We start from the raw sequence: 20,183 nt of genomic DNA on the forward strand, positions 1-20,183 counted from the left end.
AGGGAACAAAAAGACTCCCTTGTCTACCCGAATAAAAGGACACTCAGGGAGGTGTGAGAGAGGGAGGGCCAGACAGACGATGCGGCAGGGGTTGACATCTCTGTGTTAGCTTCAGCAGTGTGCCAGGCAGAGGGCTGCATTAAAGAGCAGGGCAGTAGTGAGCAGCCCTGGCCTGATGGCCGAGGCCTGAGCTGCCTCTTTTCTTGGGCCTCGGCCCATTGCAAAGAGGGGTATTGCAGCAGCTGATGCATACGGAGTTCAGTTTCCCAGGGGAACAGAAGGACTGGTACCCAGCCGAGGCGATGAGACAGGCTGCTGACGATGCACATGACTTCCGGTACATGATCCCTGCAACAGAGGCCCAGAGAGACATGGGGTTAGCATGTGTGGTCTGCAGTTCAGCCATCTCTTTGTACCCAAATCTGAGAGTGTAGCTTTTCCTTACCTCTTGCCACAAAAGGGTTCTTGTCCCCTCAGTTAGGAGATGGTTCAGGGGATAAGAACTCTCAGACTTACTGGAGCCTAGGAGTTCTTTTGGTGATGGCATGGAGGTCACCAAAAACACAGCACCTATCATGAACGTCCCAAGAGGGATTTTAGTTGCTGATATTCACAAATAAAGAGTTATTAAAATCAAGGTATGTGTACATGTTATTGTGTGCAATGTATGCGTATATGTGAGTGCAGTGTCCTCTGACTCCAGAAGACAGCATTGGATTCCTTTGGAACTGGAGCTACAGGAGGTTGTGAGCTGCCTTATGGAGGTGAGTTGAGAACTAAGTAAACTCAATTCCTCTGCCCTCAATTCCTCAGTTCTCTCCTGCCCAACTTTTTTGTATGGGCTCTGGGGACCAAATTTTTTTTTTTTCCTTTTTTTTTTTTTTTATTAATTTATTCTTGTTACATCTCAATGTTTATCCCATCCCTTGTATCCTCCCATTCCTCCCCCCCCCCATTTTCCCATTATTCCCTCCCCTATGACTGTTCCTGAGGGGGATTACGTCCCCCTATATATTCTCATAGGGTATCAAGTCTCTTCTTGGCTACTTGCTGTCCTTCCTCTGAGTGCCACCAGGTCTCCCCCTCCAGGGGACATGGTCAAATGTGAGGCACCAGAGTACGTGAGAAAGTCGTATCACACTCTCCACTCAACTGTGGAGAATATTCTGACCATTGGCTAGATCTGGGAAGGGGTTTAAAGTTTACCTCCTGTATTGTCCTTGGCTGGTGCCTTAGTTTGAGCGGGACCCCTGGGCCCAAATCTGCCTATCATATTGTTCTACTTGTAGATTCTAGGACCCTCTGGATCCTTTTATTTTGCTGTGCTCCCATGCGTCTCTCATTTAGAGTCCCAATAGGATGCCTTCCCCTCTGTCCCAGTTTCCTGGTAAGTGAAGGCTTTCGTGGGACATGCCCCTTGGGCTAGTATGCAGATATAAGTGAGTATATACCATTTGATTCTTTCTGCTTCTGGGTTAACTCACTCATTATGATCATTTCTAGCTCAATCCATTTATCCACAAATTTCGGGAATTCCTTGTTTTTAATAGCTGAGTAGTATTCCATAGTGTATATGTACCACAGTTTCTTTATCCACTCTTCTACTGAGGGACACTTAGGCTGTTTCCATGTTCTGGCTATTATGAATAAGGCTGCTATGAACATGGTTGAGCAAATTTTCTTGTTGTGTGCTGGAGCATCTTCTGGGTATATTCCAAGGAGTGGAATAGCTGGGTCTTGAGGAAGCCCTATTCCCATTTTTCTGAGATAGCACCAGATAGATTTCCAAAGTGGCTGTACTAGTTTGCATTCCCACCAGCAATGAAGGAGTGTTCCTCTCTCCCCACATCCTCGCCAGCATGTGGTGTCGCTTGAATTTTGATCTTAGCCATTCTGATGGGTGTAAGATGGAATCTCAGAGTTGTTTTGATTTGCATTTCCCTGATGACTAAGGAGGTTGAGCATTTCTTAAGTGTTCTCAGCCATTTGATACTCCTCTGCTGAGAATTCTCTGTTTAGTTCCAAGCCCCATTTCTCAATTGGGTTATTCGGTTTGGTGGTGTTTAATTTCTTGAGTTCTTTATATATTTTGGATATTAGACCTTTGTCAGATGTAGGGTCTGGGGACCAAATTTACATTGCAAGTATTGTACTGACTAAATGTGTCCCCAGAAACAGGCTCTATATTTTTTAATCAGCTCCTGCTTTATAGTAGACAACAAGGTTTTTCTTTTCTTTGTTATTGTTCAAGCTATCTCATGCTAGGACCACATACTTCATATCCAGATATTATCTTTTTATAGATAGATGGCTCCCAAACCAAGAGTTTATTAAATCCAAAGGGCAAATCCCAAAGGGAGTAATCCCAGTCTCTACTGTAGGGACCCTGATTTTAGAGGTTCACTAAGTTTAAAGAGCAAGCAGAGGCACTGACAGTGTACTCAGGACAGCCTTGTTGCCTGGGCCCCCAGAACAAGTTGTCATCATAGAGTGCCTGATGACAGGCACTAGGGGACAGAAGGCTTCCCAAGGAGCTGGGAGATGGCTCAGTGGGCAGAGTGCTTGCTATGCAAGCATGAGGACCCGAGTTAAGGTTTAAAAGGCAGGTATGGTAACACAGGCCTCTAATCCCAGCACTGGGAAAGTGAAAACACGGGGATCCCTGGAGCTTACTGTCAAGCTGGCCTTAACTTAATCCGGGTTCAGAGAGAGACCTGGACTCAAAGACTAATATGTGGAAGTAGTTGAGGAAGATGTCTGCTATTGCCCCCTGGCTTCCCACACACATGTGAACACAACACATGTATGCATCTGTATGTACATATAAGAAGCTTTCTGAAGAAAAAAACCACAGAATTCATCTTAAGGAGTGCAGGTGTCTGGTCCAATCGCAGAGGAGCTGTTAAAGTAGGGCATCCCTAATGCCCATGTGATTTTTCTTCTAAAGCTGAGAAGTCACCACAGTTAAGCAATAGTAACAATAGTGATAACATGGCTAGGATGTACAACAGTTGACAGAATACTTGCCTAGCAGACACGAAGCCCTGGGTTCCGTCCCCAGGACACATAACTCAGTTGTAGTGGTGCACACAAGTAATCCTAGCACGTGGGAGGTTGAGGCATGGGGATTCAGGAGTTCAAACCGTCCTCAGCTACACTGTGAGCTTGACACCACCTGGACCAAATAAGACCCTGACTCAAAATAGCAACCATCTAAACAGCTAAGTATATAGGGGCCTTCCTGTATGTCAGACGCTGTATAGATGGCTACCATGTGCCAGCTCAATTCATCATTTAGCTCCACTCCTAGATTTAGATATAGGGTGCCCTGGAAAGCCCGGTGTAAGAAAAAAGCTTGGTTCCTAGCATGATACTAATGGAAAGTGGGTGCAAGGCGGAGATCTCAGGTCACACACATGTATGCTCTTAAAGAGGACAGAGGGACTCTCTCTCTCTCTCTCTCTCTCTCTCTCTCTCTCTCTCTCTCTCTCTGTGTGTGTGTGTGTGCGCACACGCGCGCACTATGAGGGGCCCTACTTCTTCACATGCATCTGTCATAATATACTGCATCCCCACAGGCCCCTGACCACAGATTAAGCTCCCAACCCCCCTCCCATGGGGAAGCCAGAGGGCAACGTCAGATATTGTTCCTTGGGGACCATCCATGTTGATTTTTGAGACAGGGTCTCTCACTGGTCTTGAACTCTCCAATTAGGCTGGACTGAGTGGCCAATGAACCGGAAGGATCTGGAATTATAAGCATGCCCCACCGTATATGTATCTGTTTAAAGCATACATTCTGGGGGATCAAACTCAGGCCCACACTCCTGCATGATGCACACTTTGCCACCTGAGAGATCTACACAGCCCTTTGAAACTGGAACAGACCTTCTTTTTCATACATTGATTGTTTGGGGCAGTTTGCTGCAGTGATGACAAACTGACTAGCATGGCTTGGAAAGACTAGGAGAAAGGGCTGCATGGCCTTCCCAGTTGTACCGATCCAGAGACTGGGGCATGGTTACTGAAGCATAGTGACGTTCCCAGGGCCTGTCACCAGACTCTCTCCTATCCTCTGCAATGTAACATACCATGGTGACTACTGTAGTCTGAATGAGAAACACTATTCATGGTATCATGTGTTCGAACATTTAGTCTCTGCATAGTGGCACTGTTTGAGGCGGTTATAGAGCCTTTAGAAGGTGGACGCTGGGGGACGTGGATCACTGGCAATCAGCCACGATGTTTGGTAGCCTGACCCCACTTCTTTTCTGCGTGCTGCTTCCTGAGTGCAGGTGCTTTCGCTCATGCTATCTCCATGCCTGTTCACCCATGTGGACTGTACCCTTCTTAAACTTAAGTTGTAACTAGCCTAGTGGCCCAGCCCAGCATCTGTGGATGACAAAGTCATATCACAATGCCAAAAGGTCGGACAATGCCTACATGTGAGTTGAAATAACACTTTCCTTCAGTTGCTTTGTGTCAGGCATCTGGCCCAGCAGTGAGCGTAATAACTAATTCCATATGCACCTAACCATGTAGACGGAAGAAGTGTGAAAGAGTGCTGACTCAGACAATGAGCTGTGTGTGTGTGTGTGTGTGTGTGTGTGTGTGTGTGTGTGTGTGGGACCCTTTCCTGAAAGCTCCCGCTGCTGTGACCTTGACTAACTGGACTACGCCTGGACTGTGAGCTAAAAATACTCTCCATTAAGTTCCTTTTGTCAGACCATAATGGCAACAGGAAACAAACAAACAAACAAAACTTGAGACATTGCCCATGACTGGTTTTCCCTTTGGATTCATTAATTGTTTCTATTTTTTTTAGATACCAAGATTGAGGCTGGGCTGGGAGTGCTGGGCATTAATGAATAAGAGGGTTTGCTGCACAAGCAGGGAGACCTGAGTTCAGAGCCCGCACCCATGCTAATAAATAAAAAAGCCAGGTGTGGCCAAGCATGCTTTGAACAAACCCAGTGACATTCAGGCCAAGACAAGAAGGTTTGGGGCGTTCTGGTGGCCAGGCTGCCCAGGGTCAGGAGAAAACTTGTCCTAAGGGGAAAAGGTGGAGACTGGTAGAGTTGTGTTACAGTATTTTGTATCTGTTTGGCCTGTAAAGCAAATAACTGACACAGAGAGACTAAAACGTACTTTAAAGCTGCCAGCACGTTGCCAGGCAGAGTCTGAACTGATTCTAATCTACTCGTAAACTAAACAAACTACTCTAAACCTTATTATAACATACATATTTCCAAACACTTGCACCTGTGACCCTGGGCCGGTCTGCATCCAGTTCCCACTGTCCTCCTCCAACTGCCAAACTTTTTTTCACCTCTCCTCCAGGAAGTTCCACCTCCAACTTCCTGTCCTTCTGCCCAGCTGATTGGCTAAACAGAGCTTTATTGATGGTTGATACATTCACTTAGCATTCCTCCACAGAGCTGGTGTCCTTCTGGTCTCCACATGCTCCTGCATGTGTGTGTGCCTTTGTACACCCGAACACAAGTATATACAGCACACACACATATCTGTACACACACGCACATACACACACACCACACTCTCAGAAGTACATATATGCACACACATCCAAAGCAAGAAAAAAAAAAAGATTGACATTGCTTTTGCTTAGTTTTTCTTCATCTTTTGACCTGTGGTCCATGTCCTGTAGCCTGTGGCCATTGACACCTGATTTGCAGACAAGAAGCAATTTGACTGTGTCACTAGAAAATGAGCAACCTAAATTAAGGCTTCCTTCAGGACTGACTGGATGCTTTCGGAGGTCGGTAATAGGAAAGTTATATGGCCTTTTCTATAAAATGGCTTGGAGAAGGGAGGAGGCAAGAAGAGAACAGTTTGTGAAAAGGGAATATGTGACTGTTACCTTGGATGGAAAGGGAGTTTCTCAGAGTACCCTTCTGGGCACTTCTGAGTAACTCCTTTGTCGATCACATCCCAGGTTGTGAAGCCAACCCCCAAGTAGCAGTCACTCTGAGGATTGTGAGGCGTTCTTAGGAAATCCAGTACTGCCTCAACCTATTTCATGGAAAAGGGCGTGTAGAAATACAAAGGCGGAAAGTTTAGCTCAGGTAAAATACAGTGCATAGAAATCACCCATCCAAATTATTCACACCCATCTTAGCTGCAGGGTCATCATTAATTTTGTGTTGTCCTCGTGTTTTTAACTACCAGATGCTAAAAATAATGCTTGCTGAGGCTTGGGCGTGGTGGTGGAATACACCATTCTTGAGAACAGTGGACACTTAGACTTCCCAGAAGAAACCCTTTTGTACAGGGACTGCACTCCGCCAATGTGTGCCACATAGAGCAGCCACACCAAGGGTCTGGGGAGATGGATCAGCAGGTGAAAAGGCTTGCCAGGCGTCGGTGTGAGGGCTCCCGTCTGGATCCCAAGTGCGCGTGCACACTGCCGGCAGGGCAGCCGGGATGATGCCTGCTTGTTTGCCGAGCTCGTGGAGCCAGAGATTGGGATCTTCGGACCAAGCTGCCTGTCTAGTTAGAATTGGTGAGCTCTGGGTTCAGTATAAGGCTCTGCCTCAGTACAAAAGGTAGAGCACAATCAAAGGAAGACACAGATTCAACCCCTTGTCTGCACACATGCAAACATGTATTACACAGGATGAATACCATGTACACATAAGATGTCAAAAAGTATATATGTGCACCTACATATATCCATGTGCCAACAAATGTGAACACGTATACATATGCATGCACACCACACACCATGACCACGCACATATAAAAAAATAACACACACCCTCACATCATACCCCAGCGCTAGAAGAACGGGTAGATTATGCTCCCTAAGCAACCAAGAGGTTAACGGCAAGATACTTTCATTCCCTAGCTATGAGGAAACTGCTTTGCAAGTTTCTGTCATCAGTGAGAGCTTCCATGCATTGTTCTGGCAGGGAGTTAGATGAATCAATCCTCTTAATGACCTATGGAGCTCTATGGGCACCTTTCTGGACTAGGAGGAGCAAGGCTCACTCAATGTCTTTCACCCCAAATGGTATTCCCCTTGTTTTCAACACCCTTAAGTAGCAGAATCTCTATTTGACCTTGGAATCGAAGCAATGGCTTTGTTTATTTTCTCCAAGTTCTGGCTCCATTTTGAGGGTGAGTTTTTTTTTTTTTTTCATTCTACTTCAGGGTGTTGGGTTCCACCTCTCAAAAGACTCCCATCTTCAGCTGTGTGTAGCATCCAGCTCTTTGCTCAACCAGTCAATAGCTAAGCTGCTAGAATTGGTGTGTGTGTGTGTGTGTGTGTGTGTGTGTGATGTCCTTCCTGTGAAAGATCTTGGCAATTTGTGCCTGGAATTTGATGTATTAGTTCTAAAATTAATAAGATCCTATAGTGTTCTTCAAAGAAATATGATGTGGTGCTATGACAAAAACACATTTTTCAAGTTCTGACCTCTGGAACTTCGAGTAGCTTCACTATTTCAGGCTGACATCGCTCACAGGCTACTGTCTAGCTGCTGGAACCTGGACAGTTTTCCATATATTTTTCACTGCCCTGATCAGGTTTTTAGTCCAGGAAGATGAAAGGAGTAAATAAATAAAAATACTGAAATAAGAAAAGGAAAGCTATGAGTTACAACGACTTCCCCTCCAGATTCCCCAGGGGGAGAAGCCCTGGTAATTAACTCTAATGAGTTCCAACTCTTCATTTTCCTGAAACTGTAAAAAGTAAATTTGTGCTAACGTGTGTGTGGGGGTACCGTGCATGTGCGCGTGTGTTCACATCAGAGTCTTCTTTGGTGTTCAACGCCCTCCATCCCAGCCCTGAGCGGCCAGCTTACCTGCACTTTGCTCCATCACCTCTTTCTGACACCTGTCTTGACGTTCACGGTTGCAGTTGACGATGAACTCAGGGGATGAGCAATCGTTGTTTCAGCTGGATTCCTCACACTGGTTGCACTGAATCTGCAGCGCCGCCGACCCTGTGGCACAGATGTGGAGGGGTTCAGAACACTGGCTTGCACAGAGCTCACCCTGGGTGGCTAGTATTACCATGCTCAGTCCCAGACAACAAGGGGTTTCTGGCCTCTGCATCTTGATCTTCCTCAGTAGGGGCTGGCAGTGCCTGAAGCCCAGCAGGGCGGCGGCATCTGTTCCCAGGGTCTAGGAGGATAAAGCCCTTCCAGCGCACCTAAATTTCTTCTCTAGACACAAACAGCTCTTGTAACATCCCTGTAGCCTTTCTACAAGAAGTTGCAAAGGGAAGGGTGAGAGGTAAATCCAGATCAAAGTACTAGTGGTACAAGTGTCAGCTCCTGTCTGAGCCTAACTGCTAATTGGTTACAAATTGGTTAATTACTATTTGGCACCATTCATAGCCGCATTCGCTGGCGCCTTTTCGGTTTATTTATTTATCTTGTAAATCAGCATCCAGGGGCTGGGGCTCTGAGGCTTCCTAGCGCGACCTGCACACCTGGGAGGAGGCGCTGGGTGTAAGTGTCCTGCTCTCAAAGTGTGTATCACTGTGGGGGGCAGCTGCCTGAGAGTGGAAGAGAGGTGTGTGTGTGTGTCTCCTTTCTGGTAAGCCCACAAGGACAAACAAGAATCCACTTTTAAAATACGGTAAACTTAAGTACACCCGGACTTGAGAGAACACTGGCTTTCTCGAGTGGTTACCTTTATCTTTACCAGGAGGTGCAGGCATTTGTTCATTCCTCATTTGCTGGTCCTCCTTTAGCTCATGGGAAAAACAAGACATGGAATGAACCTCGCCAAAGCCTGGAGCCATCCTTGTCCAACTTAATGAGCAACTAACTAATCCGAAAGGAAAACAGCCATCCCTTATCCAGCCATAATGGAGACGCAAGAAGGCATGTAAATCAGTAACCCTCGTATTGCAAAACAGACAAATAGATTAATGCATATTGCAAGGATGGGTGAAAAGATCGATCAGGTTACCGATTCAGACCATGAACTTTCTCTCAATATACTGCATTTAACTTTTAAATAAGGTTTAGGAGAACCTGTAACAGTTTGCTCACTGACAGAGCTATATTTTAGTAAGGGCAGAAATTGGCTAGTCTATAAAAATTAAATTATGCCCCTTTCACTGTATCTAGTCAAGAGGAAAAACTCTAATTACAAGATTGCACTGTCAAACAAATGCAAATTCGTATTCTTTATATCCTGGTTTAAAAATTCATACTGGAAGGTTGGGGGCAGGCTTCTCTTCTGAAATGAAAATCAATATTTGAAATATTTTTATGGAATGCAATGATAAATAAGCAAAATAAATGTGATTCTCAAGGACGCTGATCAGAAACACCAACCCATGAAGAGCAGAGCTGGGACAAGAGTCATTAGTCAAGCAAATGTTTAACCATCAATTAGCAAGAACACGGGCCCTCTCTTCCCCAGAGCCCATACTTTATTATTTCAGAGATGACCGAGGCAGAGAGCATCAGGGAATGACCTCAGCTCCTAAATAGGAGCACCATTCTAGAGAAAAGGCATAGGCTAATTTTAAGTGTACCTCCATGAAAATTAAATTTACCTTCCTCAAAATTCCTAAGAGCTAGTTTGTAGACATAAGCCAGGAAAGACCAACTGAAAACTTGCACATATCATATTGCTGGAGACTGTCTTTCCTTTCTGCTTAATGTCAGGTTAGGGTAATTCATTAAAGTTTCTTAGTCTAGTTTAATCCATGATGTTTCTATGTCTATTGGAAAATGCTAGTCCAGCCACCCTCAAAATTTTAAGATTCCTTCTGGTTAGCTTTCTGATTCTTTCAATATCCACTTTGTGGTCTGTCCACTTGGCCTGCCAGATGAACTTGACAGACATTAATAATAATAATAAATAATAATAATAATAATGTCATCTCAGTCCTTAGAATTGTGCCCAAGTTATCTTCTTGGGTGTGTATGATAGGACATTTCCCTCTGTCAGAGACTGGTAGGTAGCATGGAGACTGGTAGTTAGCATTGCAACAAATGCATTTGGCCAGGGAAGCAAGAACCACACAGTAACAATGAGTTGGTGGACTTGGGCCAGACATACAATGTTTTAAAGATCTCCCTTTGTTTCTCTATAAATGGAAAGGCTGGTCCAAATCAGTAGCTCAATGTGGAGCATCCCAGAGTCTCTCAGAGAGATTAGAAAAGACCCATGACCACACAAAACAAGGAGACACAGGATGAACATCTTCAAGAGCAAGGGGGCAGTCGAGTTCAGCATAACTCCAGGAAGACACTTCTATGCTCTTAGGCCTTTTCAGCTCTGTTGCACCAAGATTTTTAGCACAGGCTACATTGGCAACCAATCTGGCTTTTATTCCTGATGGGACCACTCAGCAGGCACTATGATCTGTTGTGGGGGTGAAGTTGACAAGGCAGTAGAACCATAGGCCAGCTGAGCAAAGTATAGGGAATTGGCCATTATGAAAAGAGCTACTAGATTTCATGAGATACCACACAGCTAGTGCCAGATTCACAGTGCACGTAATGAAAGCTCATGCCGTCACGATTTTATTATATTGTGGTCACTTAGCAACCAAAGTTGCTCTCCATCCTTGTTGGCAAGAGATCGAACTGACTGGTCTATAACAATTATGTAAAATTTAATATTGAATGCTTCAAGAGAGCAGTCCCTAGACATTGCTTTCTGCTGAGGAAAAACAAACAAACAAACAAACAAACAAACAAAAAACTCCAAGCACCATCAACAGAAACAGTAGCTACATCTGCCTGGCTTCCAGTGACTGCCCACTCAGAATGGCTTGCATCCATTTACATCTTGTGTCCCTCCCTACAATGGTTAGTGTTGTCAACTCAACAGAATCTAGAACCATCTGGTAGACAGGGTGTGGCTGTGAGGGTTTATCTTTGTGTTACTTTAAATGAGCAGAGTGACTTTAGTCATGGGCAGGGCTGCTCCCTGGCTGTGTTCCTGGACTATAGACATGAAGAAGAGCAATGAACACTAGAGCATGTATGTGTTAGTCGGTTTCTGTGTGTGAGAGAGAGTGTGTGTGTGTGTGTGTGTGTGTGTGTGTGTGTGTGTGCGCGCGCGCATGACCCTTTCCTGAAAGCTCCCGCTGCTGTGACCTTGACTAACTGGACTATGCCTTGGACTGTGAGCTAAAAATAAACTCTCCATTAAGTTCCTTTTGTCAGACCATAATGGCAACAGGAAACAAACAAACAAACAAAACTTGAGACATTGCCCATGACTGGTTTTCCCTTTGGATTCATTAATTGTTTCTATTTTTTTTAGATACCAAGATTGAGGCTGGGGCTGGGAGTGCTGGGCATTAATGAATAAGAGGGTTTGCTGCACAAGCAGGGAGACCTGAGTTCAGAGCCCAGCACCCATGCTAATAAATAAAAAAGCCAGGTGTGGCCAAGCATGCTTTGACCAAACCCAGTGACATTCAGGACCAAGACAAGAAGGTCTCTGGGGCGTTCTGGTGGCCAGGCTAGCTCCAGGGTCAGTGAGAAACCTTGTCCTAAGGGGAAAAGGTGGAGACTGATAGAGTTGTGTTACAGTATTTTGTATCTGTTTGGCCTGTAAAGCAAATAACTGACACAGAGAGACTAAAACGTACTTTAAAGCTGCCAGCACGTTGCCAGGCAGAGTCTGAACTGATTCTAATCTACTCGTAAACTAAACAAACTACTCTAAACCTTATAACATACATATATTCCAAACACTTGCCACTGTGACCCCTGGGCCGGTCTGCATCCAGTTCCCACTGTCCTCCTCCAACTGCCGAACTTTTTTTCACCTCTCCTCCAGGAAGTTCCACCTCCAACTTCCTGTCCTTCTGCCCAGCTGATTGGCTAAACAGAGCTTTATTGATGGTTGATACATTCACTTAGCATTCCTCCACAGAGCTGGATGTCCTTCTGGTCTCCACATGCTCCTGCATGTGTGTGTGCCTTTGTACACCCAGAACACAAGTATATACAGCACACACACATATCTGTACACACACACACATACACACATACCACACTCTCAGAAGTACATATATGCACACACATCCAAAGCAAGAAAAAAAAAAAAAGATTGACATTGCTTTATGCTTAGTTTTTCTTCATCTTTTGACCTGTGGTCCATGTCCTGTAGCCTGTGGCCATTGACACCTGATTTGCAGACAAGAAGCAATTTGACTGTGTCACTAGAAAATGAGCAACCTAAATTAAGGCCTTCCTTCAGGACTGACTGGATGCTTTCTGCAGGTAAGAGGAAGTTATATGGCCTTTTCTATAAAATGGCTTGGAGAAGAGGAGGAGGCAAGAAGAGAAACAGTATTGTGAAAAGGGAATATGTGACTGTTACCTTGGATGAGAAAGGGAGTTTCTCAGAAGTACCCTTCTGGGCACTTCTGAGTAACTCCTTTTGTCGATCACATCCCAGGTTGTGAAGCACAACCTCCAAGTAGCAGTCACCCTGAGGATTGTGAGGACGTTCTTAAGGAAATCCAGTACTGCCTCAAACCTATTTCATGGAAAAGGGCTGTAGAAATACAAAAGGCAGGAAATGTTTAGCTCAGGTAAAATACAGTGCATAGAAAATCACCCATCCAAATTATTCACACCCATCTTAGCTGCAGGGTCATCATTAATTTTTGTGTTGTCCTCGTGTTTTAACTACCAGATGCTAAAAATAATGCTTGCTGAGGCTTGGGCATGGTGGTGGAATACACCATTCTTGAGAACAGTGACACCTTAGACTTCCCAGAAGAACCCTTTTGTACAAGGGACCTGCACTCCAGCCAATGATGTGCCACATAGAGCAGCCACACAAAGGGTCTGGGGAGATGGATCAGCAGGTGAAAGGCTTGCCAGGCCGGTGTGAGGGCTCGCGTCTGGATCCCAAGTGCGCGTGCACATGCCGGCAGGGCAGCCGGGATGATGCCTGCTTGTTTGCCGAGCTCTTGGAGCCAGAGATTGGGATCTTCGGACCAAGCTGCCTGTCTAGTTAGAATTGGTGAGCTCTGGGTTCAAGTATAAGGCTCTGCCTCAGTACAAAAGGTAGAGCACAATCAAGGAAGACACAGATATCAACCCCTTGTCTGCACACATGCAAACATGTATCTACACAGGAATGAATACCATGTACACATAAGATGTCAAAAAAGTATATATGTGCACCTACATATATCCATGTGCCAACAAATGTGAACACGTATACACATATGCATGCACACCACACACACATGCACACGCACATATAAAAAAATAACACACACCCTCACATCATACCCCAGCGCTAGGAAGAACGGGTAGATATGCTCCCTAAGCAACCAAGAGGTTAACGGCAAGATACTTTCATTCCCTAGCTATGAGGAAACTGCTTTGCAAGGTTCTGTCATCAGTGAGAGCTTCCATGCATTGTTCTGCCAGGGAGTTAGATGAATCAATCCTCTTAATGACCTATGGAGCTCTATGGGCACCTTTCTGGACTAAGGAGGAGCAAGGCTCACTCAATGTCTTTCACCCCGAAATGGTATTCCCCTTGTTTTCAACAGCCCTTAAGTAGCAGAATCTCTATTTGACCTTGGAATCGAAGCAATGGCTTTGTTTATTTTCTCAAAGTTCTGGCTCCATTTTGAGGGTGAGTTTTTTTTTTTTTTTCATTCTAACTTCAGGGTGGTTGGGATTCCACCTCTCAAAAGACTCCCATCTTCAGCTGTGTAGCATCCAGGCTCTTTGCTCAACCAGTCAATAGCTAAGCTGCTAGAATTGGTGTGTGTGTGTGTGTGTGTGTGTGTGTGTGATGTCCTTCCTGTGAAAGATCTTGGCAATTTGTGCCTGGAATTTGATGTATTAGTTCTAAAATTAAATAAAGATCCTATAGTGTTCTTCAAAGAAATATGATGTGGTGCTATGACAAAACACATTTTTCAAGTTCTGACCTCTGGGAACTTCGAGTAGCTTCATATTTCAGGCTGACATCGCTCACAGGCTACTGTCTAGCTGCTGGAACCTGGACCAGTTTTCCATATATTTTTCACTGCCCTGATCAGCTTTTTAGTCCAGGAAGATGAAAGGAGTAAATAAATAAAAATACTGAAATAAGAAAAGGAAAGCTACTGAGTTACAACGACTTCCCCTCCAGATTCCCCAGGGGGAGAAGCCCTGGTAATTAACTCTAATGAGTTCCAACTCTTCATTTTCCTGAAACTGTAAAAAGTAAATTTGTGCTAACGTGTGTGTGGGGGTACGCGTGCATGTGCGCGTGTGTCACATCAGAGTCTTCTCTGGTGTTTCAACGCCCTCCATCCCCAGCCCTGAGCGGCCAGCTTACCTGCACTTTGCTCCATCACCTCTTTCTGACACATGTCTTGAACATTCACGGTGCAGTTGACGATGAACTCAGGGGATGAGCAATCGTTGTTCAGCTGGAATTCCTCACACTGGTAGCACTGAATCTGCAGCGCCGCCGACCCTGTGGCACAGATGTGGAGGGGTTCAGAAACACTGGCTTGCACAGAGCTCACCCTGGCTGGCTAGTATTACCATGCTCAGTCCCAGACAACAAGGGGTTTCTGGCCTCTGCATCTTGATCTTCCTCAGTAGGGCTGGCAGTGCCTGAAGCCAGCAGGGGGCGGCGGCATCTGTTCCCAGGGTCTAGGAGGATAAAGCCCTTCCAGCGACCCTAAATTTCTTCTCTAGACACAAACAGCTCTTGTAACATCCCTGTAGGCCTTTCTACAAGAAGTTGCAAAGGGAAGGGTGAGAGGTCAAATCCCAGATCAAAGTAGCTGGGTACAAGTGTCAGCTCCTGTCTGAGCCTAACTGCTAATTGGTTACAAATTGGTTAATTACTATTTGGCACCATTCATAGCCGCATTCGCTGGCGCCTTTTCGGTTTATTTATTTAATCTTGTAAATCAGCATCCAGGGGCTGGGGCTCTGAGGCTTCCTAGCGACGACCCTGCACACCTGGGAGGAGGCGCTGGGTGTTAAGTGTCCATGCTCCTCAAAGTGTGATCACTGTGGGGGGCAGCTGCTGAGAGTGGAAGAGAGCTGTGTGTGTGTGTGTGTGTGTGTGTGTGTGTGTGTGTGTGTGTGTGTGTGTGTGTGTGTACACGCGGCGCGCGCCCTCCCAGGAACCGCTACACTGCAGCCCTTTTAGACCTTCCTTTTTACCCTCTTTTAAAAACATGGCTGTTGAAGAACAAACATTCTGATAGCTTGGAGTCCGCGATCAGGGCTAGTTACTTACCATATCTTCCTGGTCGCTCTCCTCGGATCTTGGAAGATTGTCTCTGGGCCCCATGCCTAGCGCTCACAATGTGTCCCTTTCCTAGCAAGCGTCTCAGGAAAGAGCTTAGCTAGTACTCAGCACAGGAGGGCTGCTCCCCCGCCCCCATCCCCAGCTGCGGGTCGTCCGACGAGTTGCTCACCTGTCAGCGTTTCCGCTCCCTTGGGTGGCCTCAAACACTTGATAACTTGACTAGGTTGGAGGCTAGTCGCGCCTCTTGTCTTTCCCAGCTCAAGACCCTCCCCATTCCCAGTTCTGCCTCCCCGATTGAGTACCCCCAGCAGCTGCAGCTAAGAGTCGCGCCAATCTGCCGCTACCCGCTTTCCTGCAGCGCGGGACTTGGAGGGAGTCCCAGTCTGGCGCCTCTGGGTCTCAGTTTCCAGCACCAAAACTCTTGCTGGATAGCCCCAGCTCAGCGCGGACCAGTGGTGGGCGCACTGGGGCTTAGATCAGGGACGCTCGGCGAGATAGCATGAGCGTGTCTCGCCAGGCAGCTAGCCTCTTCATCTTCTTACCTGGAAGCCAGAACAATCCACAAAAAGTTGCTGCGATGCCGAGAACCCACATCCTCCCGGATCGGCTGGGCCGGGAGCGGGCAGGAGCATCAGAGATCGCGACCGCAACGGAGGCTCTCCGGGCTGCGGCGACTGTAGCTGCTAAGGCTGCCGAGGCTCGAGCTGCTGCCGCCCAGGCGACGGCTGCCACCGAGAGGAGCCGCAGGTGTCGCCCGCGGCGCCCGCATCGCCCGCGCCCGGGACTACCAGAGCTGGCTAGTCCCAAGCTCCTCCGGGTTCGCGCTCCCTGGGGCGGAGCGCAGCGCAGCGCCTCCAGAGGCGTTGGCTGCTGAGGCTTGAAGAACTACTGGCGATCCGGAGCACCCAAAAAAGTCTAGCCTCTTCTGCCCCCACCCTTCCCACTCCGGTTACCACGTGATGGCTGCTGAGTTGTGGTGGGGGTGGAGGGCGGGGAAGGCTGGGACTGTCTCTCTACTGTCCCCACCCCCTTCTGCCACCCTTTCAGCTTCCTCTAGGTCCTTGGAAAGAAGCGCCTGCAGGGCTCGGGAGTAGTCGTTGGTAAGAACGCGGAGGTGACTAGGGCGCAGCAGGTGCTGTCAGGACCTGTCCGAAGCGAACTCGGAAACCCGAGTGCTAGGCTGGGCCTTGGCTCACTGAGATACTCTTCCCTTCCAGATGTTCTATTTCTTACCGGTGCTAACTAGCACCCCTGCAATTGGGTCTCGCCCAGTAATCAGCCAGGGGTCTTCTAACATCTGCCTCTCTCTGTATGACTGCTTGAAATAAGGTGAAAGGGTGTTTCCGTGCACCTGGCAAAGTTGCATGGTAGTGAGTTCCCTGGGGTGTCAGATGCAGCCGCGCCTCTTCCTAGGAGAAACCCACATCGCACACAGGTCACCCTGGTCTTCCATCAGAAAGCCTGCGAGTAGTGACCTTACTGCAGCTGGCTCTCTTAACATGACCATCCTCTCCTCACCTGCTTGAGAGCATCACTGGAGGGTGCATTGATACAGCCCTGTTCGCCTAGCCCAGGGAGCGGGTGAGCTACCGTGGGAAGTGGACACCGGGATCTCTGCTCTCAGCGAAAAGCGAACGGGGCTGCTTGCTCCTTCAAGCCGCCAGCTATGGGTGTACACTCCTTAGCGCTAGGCATGGCCACGTAGTCAATGGCTGCCTAGCTCCTCCAATACTCCCCTTTCTGACAATTCTAAGTGACCCACCTTGCATATTCCCGGGACACCACGGTGCTATTTTCCCTCCTGCTGGAGCTTTGCGGAAGGCTGTGCTGTGCAAAGCGCTGGCAACCAAAGCTCTTGGTGCCCCCGCCCACAACCCCGCGCGTTTCCACCCACTCCTCCCCCCCCCCCGATTTTCGGAGCCTCAGTGGAAACCGGTGGCAAAGCTTCACCCCTCTCCTGCGGAGCCTCCCCAGGGAAAGAGCTCTCCAGCTGGACTGTGATCATTTATTTCCCCACCCTGCCAGCAAAACAAGTCTGGAAGGGGCATAAATGAGTTTCTTGTAATTCCTCTGCAGAGATCAGTCCATAGCTGCCTCGGGCTCATTCTCCCCCATCCCCTTGCTTTCATTTCTAGCTGGTTAACTCCTTGAGGGGTGGGGGGCGCAGGGATACTTTGACCATTACTCGCCCTGTCTGCAGTGTGGATCTTAATAATTGTTCTAATTACTATTAGAGGAACAAAAGGGCGGGGGCATTTTTTTTCCTCCGGGGAAACCTATCCACAGAGCAAGCGGGAGAGTCGGGAGAGTCGGTTAAAATAATCCCGGGGACCAACTGCTCCTTGAACAAAGTTCTTTTCTGCTCTTAGACCGTGTGATTGTGATAGGATTTTTATTCCGAAATGAAATGAACAAAAGGATTTTTTTAAAAGTCTGAAAGACAAAGATGCTTTACACAGTTTGAATTTAAGATAACGAAATCCAAATACAAATTGCACAAATAAAATAACACTGGTCATACAATACTCTATAAAGATACAAGTGTGCTAAGGTAACTGCAGAAATCCTAAACATAGCTCTACCCTGCCCCGTCTGCAGGCTGCTGTACAGAAGGAATTATAAATAGTTCAAGTCTAGAAAAAATACACATAACCTTTAAAATAGAATTTATCCTCACATATAAACAGTCTTTAATAGAAAAAGGATATTAAAAAGTAAGAAAGTTTCATAGCACCAACTATTCATTTATTCGTATAAAGTGGATATGGCAAATAGAGTACCCAGAGTTTTAATAATAATAATAATAAAGCAGGGAGATAAAAAAATTCAACAAACACTCAGAATTGTAGAGAAATTCAATGGAGAGGACGGGAGATGTTGGGAGTGAAGCCTGCTTCCCTTCAGATCCAAGAGCTACCCTCCCAATCAGTGTCCATGCTTAATTCTTCAGCAGAAGCGCCAACATCATCACAAACTTGAGTCTTCCTAGTGACACACTGGAAACTGGGCCGCCATTTAAATTTCTATCAAGTGAGACCTGGGGTGGCAGAGATGACCTCAACCTGCTGACTTTTCTGCAGGCCCCATGTTTAGGCTGACACAGTATACGCACAGGTAACTTGAAGACCAGGATGATTAAACTGACAATATCTTTAGCTGGACTTTTAAAATATATATTATCAACTTCTAAAACGTAATACATCGTTTCAAGAGCGCAACGCCAACTCTTTTTATTGCTATCTTTCTCCCCCTACAAATATAATTTCTCTCTTTCCCCAAAATTTACAGCTTTTATACAAATAATCAAAAAGTGCAAACATTGAGACGTCTCTATCGTATCTTGCTTTTAATCGTCCTGAAACACAGTAAGTAGAGGCAATCTTTATCCATCTATGAGAGAAGTAAACTCTGGTGTGTTGGCTGCTGTCAGCTTCACTGGAGTTGGCCCTCTTGGCATCCCAGCTCCCGCATCTGTTTCCTAGTGCACTATACAGACATCTCACGGAGGATGCTCTTCTAGGTTTCGCTGGAACCTCGGCTTGCACAGGAGGAGAAGCTATCATACAGAGAGTCACTCAGAGACTCCACATTGTCTACCCCAGGCCTGTCCGAGCCACTCGAAGATGCTTCTGTCTTTTTGCCTTTCTCTTCCTTTTGTCCTTCAACTCCGCTTGGAGACGTCTCTTTTTCTAATAAAATCACAGTATTGCTGTTAAATTTATTGAACGACTCCAGGGAAATTTCAGATAATCTATTCTCAGGATCTTCTTTTGTTTCTTCAACTTGTTTCAGTTCCTGCAATAAAAAGGAGGAAAATATTAGAAACATAATTCTTTGTAAAAAATCAATTTATCCTATCTGATATTCAATTATTGTCTGAATAAAGTACAGTTTAAAGGGACAGAGAGAACCTACAAGTCCTTAACAATCTTTTAGTGTAATTAAATGCAATAATAAAGCTAATTTTAGGGATAAATCAAGACTTTAATCATTTTACTGCGATAAATAGATCCCAATTTGCAAACCAGTTAAGTGCCACTTAATTCATTTTAAATGGATCCATTTGAAATTTTCTCAGGTAAAGTGTCTTATTTTTCTTTATCAAAAGTTCAAAGCCCTCTGTTTTCTTAATAAATATTCCTTGCACTTTTTCTAAAATGGGTATGGATTGAGTTTCAGCCAGAAGCTCTAGTCATTTGGGGGGGGAGGGGTAAGGCAGAAAATCTCTTAAATTGCCATAAAATTTAAGTACATATTAAGCTTGTTAAGAATATTGTCATGTTTGAATTTTGTCCCTTTTAAGTACCTAAGATATTTTAAGGAGAGTTCCAAGTCGCTGGCTGCAGAATCCAGAAGAGCCAGAGGCATAAAAATCAAGTAACAGGTCTGCAGTTTATTAACCCTTCCTTTCCAGAAGGTCTAGCTATAACAGTTTATTCCCAGGCACGGATACCTGGGAACACCTACCTCCAGGACTTCCGGAAATACCACAGTTATAATAGGCAATCATTGTAGGGATGCTGTGGGCTTGAGTGTGTTCAGCTGAACAAGCTGTTCAGGCTGGGGAAAGGACAAAAGGAGGCTGGGGCACCAGAGGTAATGAGAGGAGGCATGGTGGTGAAGCCACTAAAGCATATCGTCCATCTTCTTTTCTCCTTTGAGTCAAGAGTCCCACCATCACAGGGAAAAGCAGCAACAGTGGCTTAAATATGATACCAAGAGCCGCCTTTTAGGCCTCCACAAAGTCAGACACGTAACACACTCTGTCAGGCTTTCACGAGTGCGAACATTTCATGTGGCTTTAACTTTTTGATCCACGTGTTCCTTTTTAAGTTTTATTTCATTTTGGCTGATATACTTACTACATCTTAGTTCTACACAACACACAGTGTAGTTTTCACACTTGTGTCTCAGGCTAGGGAGATGGCTCGGTCAGTGTATTGCTTTGT

The 20,183-nt window shown here is 46.1% G+C and overlaps 2 protein-coding genes across 2 annotated transcripts in view; both read right to left on the reverse strand.

The window, feature by feature from the left end:
• Window positions 1–111: 111 nt before the first annotated feature.
• Lypd1 (LY6/PLAUR domain containing 1) lies at window positions 112–16,075 on the reverse strand. Its single transcript, XM_051148224.1, has 3 exons — window positions 15,777–16,075; window positions 14,302–14,442; window positions 112–348 (listed from the first exon to the last, which is right to left on the reverse strand). Exons 1-3 carry the CDS (start codon window positions 15,826–15,828, stop codon window positions 140–142), a joined length of 402 nt encoding a protein of 133 aa, XP_051004181.1. The 5' UTR covers window positions 15,829–16,075; the 3' UTR covers window positions 112–139.
• Window positions 16,076–18,412: 2,337 nt separating this feature from the next.
• The window catches only part of Nckap5 (NCK associated protein 5), a 958,567-nt gene continuing 956,796 nt past the window's right edge, over window positions 18,413–20,183 (reverse strand). The window contains exon 17 of the mRNA XM_051147290.1: window positions 18,413–19,029. Within this exon, the coding sequence (XP_051003247.1) occupies window positions 18,751–19,029 (279 nt within the window). The 3' untranslated portion in view covers window positions 18,413–18,750. The remainder of the gene's footprint in view (window positions 19,030–20,183) is intronic.

This window comes from Acomys russatus, chromosome 6, assembly GCF_903995435.1.
Source record: "Acomys russatus chromosome 6, mAcoRus1.1, whole genome shotgun sequence".
Taxonomy (NCBI): domain Eukaryota; kingdom Metazoa; phylum Chordata; class Mammalia; order Rodentia; family Muridae; genus Acomys; species Acomys russatus.

Coding starts and splice junctions, on each gene's coding strand:
- Lypd1 (XM_051148224.1), bottom strand. CDS start 15,828: ATGTGGGTTCTCGGCATCGCAGCAACTTTTTGTGGATTGTTCTGGCTT. Junction 14,443..15,776: donor TGGATTGTTCTGGCTTCCAG/GTAAGAAGATGA, acceptor TCTGTGCCACAG/GGTCGGCGGCGCTGCAGATT. Junction 349..14,301: donor GGTGATGGAGCAAAGTGCAG/GTAAGCTGGCCG, acceptor CCTCTGTTGCAG/GGATCATGTACCGGAAGTCA.